We start from the raw sequence: 18,480 nt of genomic DNA, 5'->3' as shown, positions 1-18,480 counted from the left end.
TACCTGAGATTTTTCTAGAGTCCTTTTTGGAATGCCATGTGTGTTACAGTAGCTATACAAGTTCAAGAACATACCACACTGCTTTCAGAAAATGGTGTCAACCATTCCATTACAAAGGATCTGAGAACATCCCTTCTCCTGAGCCACAGAGCATTTACCCCTTGAAATCCCAGATTTGTATTTTTCGTGCTTTATTCTTTGGGCAACGAACTGGTAATAATACGATTCTACTCTCGTGACAGCTGTGCTTGAAGCCTAACAAGGACAGGAACTTAGTTGGTTTTATTCATCTTGGTATCTTTTGGGCACAAATTGTTTTTCATGAAAGTATGGGACAAACTTGGCACAAAGTATGCACTTGTAGCCTTAGTTAACTAGAAGGTTGAGGCAGGAAGATTGCTCAAGTCCTGGAGGTCTATCCAGGTCGATGTAACAAAGTGAGGCCCTGCCAAACAATCAAACAGACAGACAAATAAACAAACAAAAACAAATGTGTATGTTTTGTAATTTCCCTTCCTTGCTTTTTAAAATTAAAACGTTTATAAAGGCAATGGCAATTGCTTGTTCTCCTTTTTTTTTTTAAGTTTTTATTTTTTCTTTATTATATGTAAGTACACTGTAGCTGTCTTCAGACACCCCATAAGAGGGCATCAGATCTCACGACAGATGGTTGTGAACTACCATGTAGTTGCTGGGATTTGAACTCATGACCTCCGTCATGAGTTAACCACTGAGCCATCTCACCAGCCCCTTGCTTGTTCTTCTTAATGGGATCTAAAACCATAGTTGTAAAGCCAATCTAATAATTGTTTTTTCATGATATACTTTAAATGGGATAATGAAGTCATACTTGTTACACATGTTTTAGCACAAAGGAAAGTTTTTCTTATATTTTTTCCCCCAAACAAACTGATCCTCTGAGCTCTTCTATTTAGATAGTCCAGACTTGCCACTGTCTTTCTATGTCTCTTAGTACCGAAGCTCTACTGCTGACAGGGGCCTTCCAGGAAATTTCAACAACTGAAGGAAATAAGAGGTAAGGGTCAGGAGGGAGAGGTGGGGACTAAGGAGTATTGGAGAATCTGGATTCCCACTGAAGTGATATGGCTCACCATAGTTCAGCTGTGTGGAAATATGGCGAGTCTGTCAATTTGAAAATGTTTCACTTTTATTTAAAACACCACATTGGCCTATAATATCTCTTCATTGCTGGTAAACACACCCCATAGTTAAAGAGTTTGTAATTTCTACTTTTCTAAAATGACTAACTCATGGAGCCTTGGGCAACAATTCCCTAGGAGCCACTGTGGACTTTAGCATGAGAATAATGGAGAACAGATAGAGACACATAAATGCACAAGGAAGTCTGAGTCATGTTTTAAACTATTTGTATTTTTTTTTTATTGCAAAACATTTGTTACAGAAATTCCAGAAAGTTCTTTGCCTGTAGTATCTGCCAACTTCTGCTTCAAATTATATATCTAAACAGACAAGCTCAAAGTGCATTGTGAATCCAGTAAGAGACCTTTAAAAAAGAACAGTTCCTATGTATGTGTCAGTAGATATGCAAACCTGTGTCTATCCATACATGAAAGAAGGAAAAGATGTATATATAGTTAGTAAACCCAATTTAAAAATCATTGTATTTATAGGAATTCATTTTAAAATGGCATCTGAATAATTTCCCCCATTATAAACTATGGTTAGAGCAATTTACAGTGCGAATCTAAGCGCTAGATTGTGAAATGGCTATGGAATTATTTACTGACTACACGGACTGTCTTACACAGCCGTAGCAGCAATAAGAACTCAGGTCAGGTTCCCCAGTGACAGGAAGCAGGTAAGTCTTCACATGCTACAACATCCTTCCTCTGAGTCTCCCTCACACTGGTCCTGTGTTTGGATCTACAAAAACATGCTGATCAACAAACATGGAAGTGATTCAAGAGTCACCCCTAATAAGGCAAGCTGCTTCTCCCCACTTGAAGTTCTCAAGTGTATTTGATGTGTTTGCTAACTGTCTGAAAATCATGAGTCAGATCCTGCTTGGCTCTAAATTAGAGGCCTCCAAACATGGCCATTGGGAATACTGGGGGAGACACATGTGTGTGGCTAGCACTGGAGGTGGAAACCCAAAGTTGAGTTTTTCTGTGAGATATGTATGCTCTCATGCCTAAAAAATCCTGCTGTCACTGCTTTTCTAGATCTGGGTCTCGGGTTGAGTTTGCAATCCCTTCACAGAGAGGCAGGTGACTGGTTCCGACCATGTGTGGGAAGCTGGTGACAATGTAGAAAGCCTTTCAGGAGTCAGATGGGCAGTTCAGAATTGGATGTGACATGTGCCACACCAGCTACATTAAGAACTTGGGTGCGGGAGAAGTCAGATGGACAACCAGACCTGGGTCAAATTCAGAACATCTGGCGTCTTCCATGTAGTTGATGTTTGGGATTACTGTGTTGGGGTCCACAGGGATTATGAGGCAATGGGTGAGTCTATTAGTCTCACACTCACACGGGGGGTGGGGGGGGGTGGGGAGAAAGAGCTAGCTTTAAACTAATAAAAAACAGTAAGAAGGGGGACAAAAAAAATCCTGTGCCCCCAGGCCCAAGGCTGATCTCATCCTGTGCCTCACGTTCTTTAGCAATCTGCCTCCCCTGGGATCTAGAGTCATGGCCGGCACTGATGCCCCTCTAAGTTGGTCCAGTTCCCAACACCATGATGCAGGGATCACGTGCTGCCAGCAGAAAATGACCAGTTTTTCCAGGAAAGTTAGAAAATGAATTGTTATCTCTTGATGAATCTGGATGATCTGGTCACTTATATCCCCTCTTAGATGACACAGAGAAATCAGTAGATCTTGGTTTTTACTAGGAATGACCAGTGTAAGGAGGTTGCAAGGGCAAAGGCACCATCAACACTCAGTAAAATTGATTTGAAAAAGAAAAGAAAACGTTGTTCTTCTTTAGTCAGAACCCGGTCCCTCTTTTATGGACTCTAACCCGAGAGACAGGATGCTGGACTTGTAGATTCAGGGCAAAGCTGGTGTTGAGAAAAGATTTCCCTGCTCATTTGGGGAGCATTTTGACTGTGCAAATTGGATCCATTTCTTTCCAGATGTTGAAGGGCTTCTAACAACTGAACGGCGACTTCTTTGAAAGAACAAGTTCTTGAGAGTCATCTGGTGCTTCATCAAACAATCACCCACTCCCACCTCTGGGCCTGGCTCACCCACAGGGTGTGAAAGCCACAGGACAAGAAGGGAGGTCTCATGCATTACCACGGGACCACTTGCTTACAGTGCTCTGTGCCTTTCTGCCTTGTCATTGTGCACCTTTGACTTTCATTTCTGGTTTAGCAATTTGCACCCAGGAAGCCCTAAAGAATCCAAGATGTGTCTTTCATATATCACAGATGCCCCCACACCTAGACCTTGGGACTCCAGAGTGGTGCTGCCTTGTCATCTCTGGGTCCCCTAGCTATTGCAACTTGTAGTTGATACTTTATGTCATATTATTTGCTCAGAGCTTTAAAAAAAAAATTGAAAAGAGAAAAGAAACCCTTGATTACCTGTTTTCAGTTTTTGAGAACTGAAAGTAGTCCCCAGTTTAAGAAGCCCAACAATTCGAGTGACTCACTAAGTGTTTTAAGGATTGCAGCAGACAAGAGTAAAACGTTAAGTGCCTTATAAAGGTAAAGAAACACACATACAGCATAGTGTGCATTGTGCTGACCAAAATTAAGCCTAGGTTTGGAGAGGGATTACTTAGTCAAGTCAAATTATTATTGTAAAGATTAGCAACTTGAATGCAATATCTAGGCCAAATATACAGCCACCTAAACATTAACATCACCTTCTCTAGAACAGACAGTGCTACGGAATGAACCGATTTCTAAAACACTGTACACTGCTTCCATATGGGGTCAGCAGATGTAAACAGACAGCTAATTCAACGGGAGTTTAAACTATTTAAGTTCATTTGCTATATAGTCTTTTGCATAACATGCCAGCTTGTCTGACACAAAACCACACCTTGCCTCTCTCAGCTTGTGGGACCTGGTAGAGGAGGCACATCAGCTTATATAAGTATTTTATGGGGGACTGAAAGATGTGAAGAACATAATAAAGACCAGGAACAAAACTGCCCATTACCGGAGGCTGCTAAAAACATGGAAATGGGAGCATGATTAATCCTTGCCACATGTGCTTCTTTATTGAATGTTACAGATTTATAAATGATTATAAAGTTGTCCTGTAACGTTCATTAATACAACCACATGCTACAACTATGCTGGGTTAAACACAGGTTACAGATAAGTTTACATGTGTTTTTATAATACAGCATTGCCCAATATGTCACATGGCATAGCCTATAGATATAGCATGATGGATAACTGGATAATGTTTATTATTTTTAAAGAAATCAAACAGCCCAAACATCCTGGAAGATTAGACTGTACAGCTGCAGGAAAAAAAAAAAAAAGGAAAGAAATGTACTATCCAGTGATCTACCATAATGTTATCTATAGAATCCAGATTTTAAAATACAATTGTAACATTCAGAAGAAACACATTTTGTGTTTTCACAAGTACACCCCCCCATTTCATTATTCTGGCATATGTATTTATATATATATATATATATATATTTTAAAGGGGGAACTTTCAAAGTGCTAAATAGTAACTGGTCCCGGAAGCTTCAACTTTAAAGAAACATCCAGTTCTCTAAAGTGCTACACAATGACTGCCCTGCTTTTGGCTTGCAGACACACAAACTGGCCATGACTACTTTCCTCTTGCTTTCTAGCACTCCATTCAAATCTACCAGTTTCTAACTGTAAATATAAAATATGGCGGTTAATCAGGAAATCTTCATGGCCATTTTTATAAAACATTCTTCGTTTCTTTCCCAAAAGGAACAAGCAAGCAATTTAGAACAAACCATTACACATCATAATATATAAAAATTGGCACCTATAAAGCAAGTGATTAAACAAGCTGTCTCTTCCTCGAGCCCTCTATGACTTTATGTATGGTCTTCAATGACTGGCTACTCATGAGCTGTTTAACTCACAGGCAAGTGATTAAGGTCCCCTCCATCAGGGACATGGTGGGACAAATGAGCTGAACACAAGCTGTCTGCACAAGGCCACAGAATCAATGCCACACTGGTACACAGAGAACCCAGAGACGAAAGGAGGTGGGGTTGGAAATAACACATATGCATGTGCACAGGAAAGAGATGGCTTATGGGACCTACACAGTTTGTGTCTGAAGTTGTTTACATTTGGCTTCTAGACTTTACACACTTCACCAAAGATGTTAGCACTTAATTTTCATGCAGAACAAAAGCTCAGGACTGTTAAGTGCTTCCTTTCCCAGGTCATGTTCTTTCTCTCAGGCGATCACAACAAACAGAAACACACAGGCTTGTTCTCTCTCTCCCCCTTGCTTCCAAGAAGGTCTCCAAACAAGGCTCTAAAGTGCTTGGTATCCTGATCTATTGTCACAGCTGATGGTTTCATCTTGGACTCCTCTATGGATTCCCTCAGAGAGTCTTTGCCTTTGAGAATGCTTGCTACTCAAAATCATGAAGATGTTTAGGGCATAAGGACATCCAGCCAGCCATATTTATTCTAAAGAGGGGAAGTGCTGAAACCTTGGTTCAAACTCTGGTGCTGAGCCCTCCTGAGAATCACAGGGAAATGGTCTGGAAGTGTATAGTGCCTGTTGCAGCGTGATTGATGATGAATGAATGCACTTTTTAAAATCATTACCAGTCACTGTGGAACCAGGGGAGTCATGAACCCCTTAATGTTATAGTGCGGCTTCACATGGATGTGAGTTTGGGCTGTGGGAGGGTTCAGAGTTTCTATCGGGTTCTCACAGGAACTCATGGCTCAAGGAAACTTAGAGACAAATGATTTATTCTCAGGTTGAAAGGATATCTGCTGGGAGGGAGATCACCAATAAGGAAGTGAGTGTTCCTAGCACAGTAATCAGTGAAGAGCTTGGGCACTGCCTAAATAACAAGGATAAATGGGATTCTTTACGGACGCATGCCTGCCACACTCTTCTGCTGAAAAGAGCTTTTTTTTTTTTCTTTAAAAACATATTTAAAGGCTACAGGTGTTGTGGTGGACTGACTTGATTTCACTAAAGGGTATGCACCTTGGTGTTTTGAACTATAGTTAAAAGAACCAAGGAACACCTAGGACCAGGGAAGATTAAATACTCTCTCTCTCTCTCTCTCTCTCTCTCTCTCTCTCTCTCTCTCTCTCTCTCCTTTTTTAACCACTGGGGATAAAACATAGGGCCTTGAGTATGTTAAGCAAGTGCTGCGCCTCTGAGCTCAAGTTTCAGCTCACTAGCTCAAAGCATTTTCTTTTCATTCTGTTCTCTCTCTCTCTGCAACAGGGTCTCAAGGAGTTCAGGTTGGCCTTGAACTTGATATGTACCAGAGGCTGACTCTGAATTCCTCATCTTTCTGCCTCTTCTTTGCAAGTGCCTGAAATCACACACAGTGTATATCACTGCTAACTAACTATTCCTGGCCCCAAACCATTTTTCTTAAAGACTTTGTGTTCAATGATCTAAATAGAATCATCAGTAGTTTTGTGGTCAAGATTTCTTTATCCCACTTCAAGTCCAGGCTCTATTCTACAAGTGTATGCCTCCATTCTAGACTGTGAAATACAAACTGGCTTAGAATCACTCATCTCTTCAGATTGTATTTGGTGATAATAGCTTTGTGTCAGAGCAACCAGAGTGAAAGGGATCTCATGACAACGGGTGCTTCCAAATAGGAGGAGATGGGGGTGGGGAGAGAGACCATTTTGACAGTTCTTGTTCAATGTAAAGACAGGTGAAGACCGGAGGTATATTTTTTGGAAATTATAATTTTAAAAGTGGGTCCAATAGCACAATACACTTTCTTGGACACTAAAAAATAATCTTGGTTATACTGTCAGATGACAGGTAGTCAATGCCTTTTAAGAAATCTCTATGTGTCTGTATATATACTGTATATAAACATGGGTCTGTATGTGGATGTATATGTCAGCAGCATAAACTATAGAACTCTGTATATGGTATATTTGCTTTCTATTTTGGCCCTACTGTATCTTTTTTATAGCTTTGTAAATAAGAAACATATTCATGGCCTGCCTGCAACTGATGGGTTTGGGTTGATATCAAGCCCCTAGTCAAATCTAAGGTTATTTATGGTTTTTTAAACTTCCTTAAAAAGTACTTGGAACATTTCCATAAAAAAGATACCAGCCCTTGAAAAACTCTGATTAAATTTATGCTGAGCCCAGATTAGATGGCTAAACTCTAGGTATGAAAATATCCACATATAACCATGTGTTCAAATACAAAATGGTCACATGATGAGCGGTGTGGAAATTTGGCAGTTACGTCTTGGAGATGTCTGGAGGACATAGTGGAGACATGCAGATGATGAAGGAAGGCCCACACAGCAGCGTCACACACTATGAACGGTGAGACTATAACAACATCCCACTGGCAACTTAATGTTAGGTCTTCCCACCTTTTTCTTAAAGTTCAGTATTACATATTTGACGAGTGAATTCTTTGATGACAGGTGAGATACAAAATAACTTAAAAATATAAAATTATCTAAGTACATTCATCCTGAGCTTACTTGACTATATTTGATTGCCTGTGGTATATTATAAATCATATGATTTTTGCTTTCAACATCAATTCTTCTTTCATTTTGATCGCAAGACAAAAAAAAGGCATTTTTCTGTTCCCTTATTTTCTTCTAAAGAGATAAACAGTTGTGGCACCAGAAGTGAATAGATAAGAGACAGGTGAACTGTATATATGACTGTTACCTTGGTTTTCTTTATAATGACCAATTACAGAAGTGTTGACATGACAAGGATGTGGGACGTTAGGTAGAACTGCTTGCTGCCGGCTTATACTGAATAAAAAGGATGTTCTTCATCAGTCACCAGTGATGGAACCAATGTAAAAAGAAAACAGAATGGAAGTTTAGAATATCTCATCTTGTACGCTGGCTACCCTTATTTCATTTTGCAATTTAGCCCTGGACTCTTGATAACAGGGCTGAGATCCCATGATCCCTGTCGGCATGGAGGTTGCTGAAGCCCATTGGTTCCCCAGAGCTCATGACTTTCTGTGGTGCCTGGCGGCACCCATTCTCATCTCTAGCCCCTGTCTTTTGTCTTTACCCCTCCCTGCCCAACAGATAGGAACATGCCTTAACCCCTGTGTTTTGTACTGGGCCAGGTGGAATGCTTGCTTGACCTGTGGCCCAGAGGTTACCTTTGAGTTAATGTCTCCCATTGTTTTGCTCAGCTAAGAATAAAGCAGGTCTAACTCAAGGAAGGGGGAACATGGTGGGCATTGGGGAGAATTTTAGTGCTGGATTCTCGAGCCTCCTGCAACACGTGGTAAGACGGTTTAGTTGTGCTTGCTTTCAAAGCTATGAAAAGCTGACGTTCTAGACAGTCTCCTCATGGATAGGCTGTCCCCTCGGCCCTCCGGCTTGGAGGACTTACTTCTCTGGAAGGGATTTCGGAGGCTTGCCGTGTTCCTCTGTCTATCAAGCTTGTCACTGATGGAGAAGCTCTTTCTGGTATGTGCATATGGCACGCTTGGCTCCTCTGCTGAGTAGCTGTTGGCGCGCTCTATCTTGGGAACCGTGATGTTGTTGGATAGGGTTCTGTCTGCATTTTCAGCCTCCTGAGAGGATATCGGATTGGCAGCTCTCCGGCCTCTGGCCTCATTTTCCTCACTGTCAGAGCTAGGATGGCTCAGCTCGGCTTCTCGCTCAGGGTGGCAACAAGATAAGTCTTCCACTTTGTCTCCGAGACCTCCGGGGAAGGTGGCTCTGTCAGCTATTGCTTGGGGGGCATTGACACATCTTGTGTCGATACAGTCTGTAATACTTGTGTATTCTGCTGTTTTCACGGGCACCCCAAAGTTGGCGTAGTAACTCCTTGAAGGAGAAAACATAAAGCTATGGGATTTTACAATGGGGGCCTCTTCCAGAAGAAAGGGTGTGGTGGCTAGGTAGCGGCTACTCTTGGACCGTTCGATGGTGTGGTACATTGGAGGGTCTGTGTCCCAGGGGTTTTGGCATTCTGGGAGGTGGGTATAGTCTGAGGAAAAAGATCTAGTGTCCATGGAGGTGAGGTCTTCAAAATCAATGCTCCTGCTTGGAGGTCGGTCTGTAGGTGCAAGGGTTGCATAGGCACTACTTGAAGGGGCTGTGGAAGGTGCTAGAGCTGAAAAGCTTGGCTCGCCCAGCCCAAGGATGTTCATGGAATTATCCAGAGGGTCTATATCACAGTGGAGCTCATCCATAGCAGAGACATAGATATCTATGCATGATGATGGTCTTCTGGAGTCAGGAACAACGGCCAAGGTGTTTGCAGGGGCTGCAGGAGCTTTGGGTTCTTTTGCTACTGAGTGGGAGCTAGTAGCTCGGTGTAAGCTCAGGGACCTTTCTTTGAAAATGCTTTCCAACTTTTCTATCCCACCTTTGTCTTTCACATTGACTGAATAGAAAGAATGGCTTCGCATACGGGGCATTAAGGTTGGAGAAGTTGGGGACATGGTCTCCTCACCTGCAGGGTCTATACTCTCTTGAAGTTTAAAGGTGTTCCCTTCCTGGCTGTTGAAGCTGCTCTGGCGGACGATGTAGGCTGCATCTGTGCAGTCTGAGGAGGTCCTTGAGCGGATTTTGTTAGACTCTGCCCGCTCCAGACCTGTCAGGCGCTCCAGGGCTGTGGCCATGCGCCCGATGAGGTCCTCCAGCTGTGCTAGCCGGATGTCCACAGTCTGGAGTGAAGCCTTCATGGAATGTTCTCTCTCGTTAACTTCTTCCAGCCTCATGGACATGTTCTCCACCCTGTGTGAGAAACAAAGAGTAAGAGTCACTTGGGTGGGTTCCTCTGTTGGGGGAGTTGGAGGATCAGGCTAGAAGATGATATCAAAACTGTGCTCTACTCCAGAAGGGTTATGGGGTAAAGGGAGAGACTGAAGGGGAGAGAGTGACATTCCAGCTGCTACCGAGGATTACAGGATCTGAATACTTTGATGCTGAAGACACCTTGGAAGTGATCTAATCCACTGTGGTTTTTTTTTGTTTGTTTGTTTTTGTTTTTGTTTCCTTAGTTTTAGTAATTCTTAAAAGTGGTCACTCTGTGTTGTACAGGCTGCACTTGACTACCCAGTGACACTCCTACCCCAGCCTCCTGAACAGCTGGGATGTCAGGCAAGCTCTACCGTGCCTGCTGTAATTCAGAGGCTTTAGCTTTTAGTTCAGCCTCTCCCAGGTATTGCTTCCTAGTAGTATTTAGTAACAAGAAGCAGAATAGCTGTTCTCTTGCTGTTCTTTGTGGAGCCCAGTGGATACAGGGCTGATATCTGAAGGGGCTAATGGTGCTGTTTTGGCATAATTACATGTGATCAACTGGTCCAAGGGATGAGAAGTGTCCATGTGCCATAGCCTGGGTGGTGGGGCCTCTCTGTCTACCACCCTTCAGGGTTAGGGTTCCACATCATAGAGAAAAAGAGCAAGAGAGAGAAAGAGAGAGAGACGGAGACAGAGAGAGACAGAGACAGAGAATTGAGGCCTAACAAGGGAGGTCAGCTAGACATAGGCTGGAAATCCATCAAGAGTAAATGGAAGCTGGGATGTGGGAGGAAGAAACTCTTTAGGCACACTAGGAAAGGTCTAGTGGGAAACCTAAGACTAAAACAGCACAGACTTAAAAAATAGAACCAGAGCTGGAAGCCAGCTGCAAAGGGGTTAAAAAACACATATGCATGGTCTGTCTATGTAACCCTGGCTGTCCTATAATTTGCTTTATAGACCAGGCTAACTTTGAACTCATAAGATCTGCCTGCCTCTATCTCACGAGTGCTGGGATTAAAGGCATGCAGCAGCACACCCAGCTCAAGAACTATTTTTAACCAGTTTTTATGACTTCTCTGTATTCCTAGGTGGTTGTTCTGTTAAGTCTTGTAGAAAACAGTATGGGCCAGTATTAATCTATTCTCATCCATTACTCTGGGTGTGATTTACCATCTAACCACTCAACAGCCTAATTAATGATGAGGGCCCGGACTTAACTGAAAGGGGCTTAATGTAGAAGATAACATCCAAAAGGATCTAGGGTCAAATTTACTTTACTTTTGTTCTATAATTAGACATCTTCCTTTAAACTTAATTGTTTTCCTTGAAAAGTTTGGGACCAGTGAGATGGTTGGGCAGGCAAAGGCACTTGCCACCAAGTCCAATGACCCGAGTTTGATCCCTGGGATGTACATTGGTAGAAGGGAGAACCCACTCCTGAAAGTTTTCTTCTGACCTCCATATATGAATGAACACCCAGTGCCCACCAAGGATTTTCAGTCATGATTGCAACCGCTTGGTGCTGATTATGGTTGAATAGCTTAAGCAACAGAATGCAGACACAGGTGAGAAGAATTTATAAATGAACAGGAATTCCCTAAGGAGATGGTCACATACAGTGACTAAGTTAAAAAGAGAAAGAAGGTCACTGTGGAAATCACGATGTTGTATGGAAGGAAACTGTCTTCAGCTTTCTGTCCTTCACATCTCCAGATGGAGAGAGGTTCATTTCAGATTAACTCAGACGATGCTGACAACAGAGTACAGCGGAGATGAGAGGAGTCACATGCCCGTGAGAAGAGAATAAGCTCTTAGTGCTTTCTGCTTTGAAATCTGCAATCTACATAAAGGTGGGATTATATAATATTCTGTGTTATATGGACTGTGTACAATAGACAGGGAAATGCAGTCACACACATCTCTGCTAATGTCTCTACACACAGACACGCTCATATGCAGATCTCTCTGTCTCTGTTAAGAGGTTATAAATAAGACAGGTGATATCGCCTGCCACCCACTCAGGAAGGAAACCCTGGAGGATACTGAGGCAGCCAAGACGAATGCCTTGGTCTCTTGCTGGGTTCCCAATGCATCCTGAAGCATTTCTGTTGTGCTGCATACTGTTCCATTGTTGCAAGATACTAGTTTTGGTTTTCTTAGAAATGCAAAGAACCCAACAATAACCACAACAAAACTCCAAAATGAACATATGCCATAGAAGAACAAGGCCTAGGTTTGCAGCCCTGGGCTTGCTCAGGAGACCATGCTGGGTCTTTAGGTCCAGTCTTCTTATTGTCCATGCACCAAGAGGTCAAGCTTCTGATCTGTTCTGCATTCCTGGTACCTTCTCACCTCACTCATACTCTGAGGAGCCACCCTGGCGGGTCAGAGAAGAAAGTCGTCTTGCAGGGTTGGCTGACATGGAGTGAGAGAATCTGGTTCCTTCCTGGGTTTTCCAGAAGGAGTTGTTGACTTGGTCACAGTCTATTCACATGTGCTGACATATGGCCCTCATCACCCCAGTTCCTCAGAGAGGCAAAGTTTTCCTGGCATCTTAACATACCTCTCCCTTCTCGCCATTCTTGCCTTCTAGGCCTGTGGTTTTTCTGAATTCAAAAAGCATTTCAAAGGCCTGAAGACATATGCCGAGGAAATGTGTCTCCGCTATGGTAATATTCCCACATGGCACAAATTTCTGGAAGCACCTGGCTGTCTGTCCATTCATAAACAGCTTTCCCAGGCCTCAGAAGGAGAGAGAGCTTCAGAATTTCAGCTCCTTCCCCTGTTTGCCAAAGAACTACTTTACAGCATATCATAAATCTCTCTATTTTGTAGTGGCAGCTGTGTATAAAATCTGTGCACAGCCTTAAACCTTATTAATATTGGCTTGGTACCTATGGATAGAACCACGCATTGGCATATGTGATTATACCTATGGATATAATCTGCATTCTCTAAAAAAGAGCAAGAGACAAAAAATTTTACAACTTTTGTTAATAAAGGATCTTTGATGTGGGCACACTTAGAAGTGTTTCTCAAATCTATGAAGCTCCACCACACTGACTGCAGTCATCAATCTATTATGTCTTCTACACTATTCACAATTTGCGCTTTCTGTCTTTATAGAGTAAACAGTTAAAGCATAGTCACACCAGTTCTTTGTGACACCCTCAGAGTGTTCTTTTGAATGCTAGTTCCAAATGCTGGGTTACGAATACACCAGCTTGGAATAATGGTTTTCTTAGTCTATAGTAACATAAGAGACACAAGAAACCATAGAAGCATTTGCCTAGATTTAGAGTTATTAGATACCTGTCCTGTGTGTTCCCAGGCACACACATGCATGCATGCATGCGTGTTGCATCTTATTTTTTTGAAACAGGGTCTCTCTGTGAACCCGGGCCTTGCATTTTTTCAAGTTAAGCAAGCCCCAATGGTCCTACTGTCTCTATTCCTGACAGCACCATGGTTACTGGTGCCCATGAGGCTATGCCTGTCTTGTGATGTGGGTGTTGCCACCAGAGCCCAGGTACTAATGTTTGTGTAGAAGATTTTTCTTATAGGTCTCTTGGTTCCCAAATCCATTTGATAAGTGACAAAAATAATCTGGATAGAACATTTTGTATTAACTTTTTTGTTCTTAATCATGGTCTATAGAAAGAAAACAAAAATAATTCTTGGAAAAATAACAATCATTAGTCTCACAGATTGACAGAACCTGTGTTCTTGCTTATCTAGAAGACATGGGACACTTACATAAGCCAAACAGGGGACTATTCTCCTCTGGACAAGAATGCTTAAGGGTCATAGTATGAAATATGAACTTGCTGAAGAGCCTAGGTTGAGTCTAGGTCTTCTTTACTTTATGTCTAGGACAAAAGGTTTTGGATTCTGGTCCAAGCCAGATCTGTTCTAGACTTAGCAATTCTCCCATGCAGCTCGAAACTTTCACTATTTTCTGGAAAGGCCCAGGGTCTCTAAGTCTGGAACTTGGATCAACTGACTGAACAGGAAATGTCCTGTTCTTTCAGAAGGTCCACGTTTTCTTGGACAGTAAAGATAGCGTTAGAGGTCTATGTTTTGGAGATGTGAGAACAATTCAGCTGGTGACATGGCCTGTGACAGGAAGTGTCTGTGCGAAGGAACACACCTTTCTGATGTCACCCGTATCCTCTCATCGTTGGATGAATTGAAGCGATCATCCTTCTCTCTGAAATATTCCTCTATGCACTGCTCTTCAAAATCATGGACTTTCTTGAGCTCATCATCAGTTATGAAGAGTTCTGTGGGGGTGAAGGAGGGGGGAGAAGAGAGCCGTGAGACAGAGCAGGGACCCTAACAGCATCTGGCCTGTGGCCCAGTGACGGTTTTAAAGAAGTCCAGGCTGGGGAAAGCCTCCTAGATGCTATTGTGAGTTCCAGACGGAGTCCAAATCAAATTAGGCCACTCAAATTACCAGCTCCTTCCCGAGCCTGGGAGTAGTGCAGTCTCTGGAGCCTACCTGGGTATACCTGGCTACTGCAGGAGCTAGGCTTGATTAAGGAAGCTGCAGGACTGAGAAAATAAAGAAGGGAGGGAAAGGAAGCAACTGGAAGCATGGTGGTTTTTTTTTTTTTTTTTTTTTTTTTTTTTTTTAAAGGCTCCAAATTTCCTGGGCTGTGTAGTGTGACAGGCTGATGTTATTGATCATCTTTGTTCACCCTATCCTCTCCCCATCTTTTTTTTTTTTTTCCTATTCAGAGGCAAGAAAGCCACATAAACACATTTCTAGTCATCCTTGAAATTATTAGCATCCCTAAGACCCAGTTTTGACCAAGAAACAAAAGAAGTGTACTGCAGGGTGGGGTAGGGTGTAGGAAAGAGATTTTTGCTTCCCTGACTGGAGAGAGAGAGACAGAGAAAGAGAGAGAGAGAGAGAGAGAGAGAGAGAGAGAGAGAGAGAGAGAGAGAGAGAGAGATGCTCCTTCTATACTTTTCAGTTTTCTTTCTTTTTCTAACTTTAATTTAGACATTTGATGACCAGAGGCTCAGCAACTGTCCTGTGACCTTGAAAACTAAATGTCACAAAAGGAAGAGCTGAGCTGAAAACTCAAGGAGTCTGGGGCTTTGACCGAAGGCTGTGGAGCCATGGCTGGAGTCCTGGACCACTGGCTCACATTTTGTTATGTAAGAAAAAGAAGCCTCCTTTATCTATGCTATTGTTATTCTGGTTTTCTGCTAATATAAGGTAAACATCCCATCAATGCTACAGCAAGAGAGGTCTGGTGGAACTGTGAGCCTTTGAATGGTTTATTGAACAGGATTCAAGAAAGAGAGTTGCTTTGGAAATTTCTCAAATCAGGAAGTCTTTCTCACCCTGGGCCCTTGAGATGCCATGGGGATTGGTTCAAATGCTAGGAGGGCCGAGTCTCAGCTCTTTGAGGCTTTTTTTTGTTTTGTTTTGTTTTGTTTTGTTTTTGTTTTTAGATCATCTTGCTTGTCTCAAAACACCAATTAGAACTTGCTAGGGGCTGTAAAACATGACTGTAAATGCCACAGATTATGTAGAAAACACCAGACCAAAACAGTCAGACTGTACTTCTCAAATATGGCAGGCTCCTGAGAGGAGACAGCTATGCCAGGCAGGGACACCCGAAATGTGGTCATGAAATTACACAGAGCCCTGAACTTTAGGGTCAAGAAGGAGAGAGGCCATGCATAGACTCCTTCCTTGATGCCAAGGATTCGTGCTACCCTCTGCTAGGCATGTTTCTAAGATCCAAAAGAATCGTCCCAATACTCACAAGTGCCTCATTAGATATCTTTGATATTCGTGTGTGAGTGTGTGTGTGTGTATGGGTGAGCACACAAGTATATCTGTGTGTGTGTGTGAGTGAGTGTGTCTGTGTTTTGAACACTGCTGCTGCCTCTGTGCTTGGCTTTTATGTGGATGCTCTGCATCTAGACTCAGGGCTTCATGCTTGTATAAAAATCATTTTACAGACTGAGCCCTGTGCTGTTCATTTTAAAAGAATAAAATATTCTTTAGAAAAATCTATTACCAGGACTGGAGAGATGGCTCAGTGGTTAAGAGCTCTGGCTGCTTCCAGAGTACCTGGGTTCAATTCTCAGCACCCACATTGAAACTCACAACTGTCTGCCCCTCCAATTCTAGGGGATCTGGCACCTTCAAACATACATGGGGGCAAACCAGCAATGCACATAAAATAAAAATAAATAAATCTTTAAAACAAAATTTATTACCATGTCAGAGTTTACCATATATCTCTAACTTTACTCTTTCTGAGGCTCAGTAAGAACCTGGAAATGCTCTGGGACCTTTTAATGACAGCTATAGATTGAAGGGGAGAACTTCCTTCTTCCCCGATGGGTGGGTAGATGCCGGGCTCTCTTCCTGGCTCTTCACTCTTTGCATCCTGTCAAATTTTCAAGATCTTCCCTGTGAGAAGGGAGATATCTGGGAAGTGTGTCACCTGCTCTACCCTGCTACGTGTGCCAAGACCTGGTGATGCATCTAATACTACTCTGGCTGAAAATAAGAAAGCAGTGTCTACAGTTGAGTGTGGTACCACAAGCCTTTAATCCCAGCACCTAGGAGGTAGATGCAGTGAATTGCTAGGACGTCGTCAGCCTGGTCTATATAGTGAGTCCCAGGCTAGCCAGGGCTATAAAGCAAGACCCTGCTGCATAAACAAAGCACAACAAAAACAAATCACATAGATGAGGTAGGTGGGGCCTTCTTCGTATCTTTAGAGCTACGAAATGGGCTCTGGATGAAATAGGTCTCTGGATGGCCCCTGCTGTGGTCTGAACACAAAATATCCCCTCCTCTCCCCAGGCTTATGTGTTTGAGTAGCTGGTCCTCAGAGAGAGGGTAGTGTTGTATTAGCATATGTGAGGTCTGTCTGGGTCACTATGGCTAAAGTTCATCCTGGCTAGGTTGCCGATTTAGGTTTTTTTTTTTTCTTTCTGATCCCCCAAGGTAGGAGGAACTTCCTGCCTCTCATACCCCTACTGCTATGGAGACCCATCATTTCCAAGGTCTTTCTTGCCATAATAAACCGAGTCTCTTTAAAGTATGAACTCTGTCTCCTTCTTTACGTTTCTTTTGTTAGGCATTTGACCCCAATGATGATAAAAAATTAATCCTAGAGCCCTCCATCCTGCACTGCATTTTCAGTCATCTTGTGCTTCCTAGCTAAGCCAAGTTTTCTACCACAAATGTTCATGCTTTATTGAAATTGACCTGGAGCCCTGAGTTGACCCCCAGTGCAATATTCTTATAGGGTAGCTGTCAAGACAATATTTGTTGCCCAGGACTTGACTATGCTGACATGATTTGAAGACAAAATATCAGGGCACCACAGTTTTCTGTTTGCCTAAACTTGTGTTTCAGAAGGGAATGGCAATAGAATTTCTAGGTCTTTCCAACTGTCTGATTTGAATGTCTAGGAAGAAGTTGGATATTGCTTAGTTAGGGAGATCACTAGGAGCTTCAGCTTGAGAGAAACAGTTGACTAAGTAACTCTGGTTTTAAGTCACGGGTGTATTGTCATTTCATGGACCAGAGGTAGGTAGATTCCCTGACCACCATCCCAGAGGCCCTTGCTTGTGGATTTAATGTAGATGTAGACCCGACACATTTGGAAAAAGTGCAGTAGATTGTCTATAAGTCATTACACTTCTAGAAGCTCCAGAGAGTTTATGCCCAGGGGGCATTAGAAGCCTGCAGGAGCCATTGGTACTTAATGTGCAGAGAGGGATGTGTTAAGTCTCCTGCAATGAGTCACTTATTCGTACACAGTGAGGAACTGCTCCAGCCCAGTGCCAGTCAAACTTCCCCTCAGAAATGCCAGGTTAAAAGGTGGGTGGTGGGTGGTGGAGAGGCCATTGTTCTGTGCTTTGAAAGCAAGGCTTATTCTCCTTAAAAAATCATGTAGGCACAGTGCTGAAAGCTTAGAATAGTGATAGTCCCAGAAATGAGTATGGAAGAATAAAACCCAGGACACATTCTTTAAAGTATTGTATCTAGCTCAGCACTTGGTGCATATTAATGTAGCTGATTTACAACGGGCTCCTTGGGAGAAGCGTGTGGTGAAGGTGGAGCACCAGCACTGTCGGAGAATGCTTTTTCTCTTACTAGATGTGGCTAAGAAATCTGGCTTCAGTTCATGCTATACTGTCTTTCTTCTATTCTGTATCGTATCAAGCAGGTCCCTATCCCATCCCTTTAAATATGCCAAGGAGGGCGTGGATCCTGCCTGACTGCCTATGGAAATTGCTGGGAACTTCCGGCTGCAGGTGCCGGCTTGCAGCTCACTCAGGCCGTAGTCCCTTTCATCCGGGTCACTCTCATGCTTCCTCCACCGGCAGCACACGTGCTGGAATATCATGGTCATGTGACTGAAGATGATGAGTGGTGGGGGCAGAACCGGCCTCTCGTGGAAAGTCATGATGAGCTGGTACCTCTGAAATTTCCATACTTGGTTGGATATTGACTTGACCTCAAAAAACGTATTGCTGAAACAGACCGAAGAGTCACATGACAAACAAGTATTACTTTTC

At 42.8% G+C, this 18,480-nt stretch overlaps 1 protein-coding gene and 1 long non-coding RNA gene across 16 annotated transcripts in view; one reads left to right on the top strand and one right to left on the bottom strand.

Moving 5' to 3' along the window:
* Window positions 1–4,186: 4,186 nt before the first annotated feature.
* Window positions 4,187–18,480, bottom strand: part of Trpm3 (transient receptor potential cation channel subfamily M member 3) — a 514,024-nt gene continuing 499,730 nt past the window's right edge. For 13 of the 15 annotated variants that reach the window (XM_076918422.1, XM_076918425.1, XM_076918437.1 and 10 more), the window contains 3 exons: window positions 18,236–18,435; window positions 14,066–14,198; window positions 4,187–9,906 (listed from right to left, as the gene is read on the bottom strand). In XM_076918422.1, the coding sequence (XP_076774537.1) occupies window positions 8,454–9,906; window positions 14,066–14,198; window positions 18,236–18,435 (1,786 nt within the window). In that variant the 3' untranslated portion in view covers window positions 4,187–8,453. The remainder of the gene's footprint in view (window positions 9,907–14,065; window positions 14,199–18,235; window positions 18,436–18,480) is intronic. The other 2 variants (XM_076918466.1, XM_076918468.1) reach the window with 1 other exon arrangement.
* LOC143435520 (uncharacterized) lies at window positions 11,391–18,246 on the top strand. Its single transcript, XR_013105891.1, has 3 exons — window positions 11,391–11,765; window positions 14,924–15,081; window positions 18,129–18,246. It is a non-coding gene; the product is annotated as an uncharacterized LOC143435520 (long non-coding RNA).

Source organism: Arvicanthis niloticus, chromosome 1, assembly GCF_011762505.2.
Source record: "Arvicanthis niloticus isolate mArvNil1 chromosome 1, mArvNil1.pat.X, whole genome shotgun sequence".
Lineage (NCBI taxonomy): Eukaryota > Metazoa > Chordata > Mammalia > Rodentia > Muridae > Arvicanthis > Arvicanthis niloticus.
This window is presented reverse-complemented; position numbering and strand designations above follow the sequence as displayed.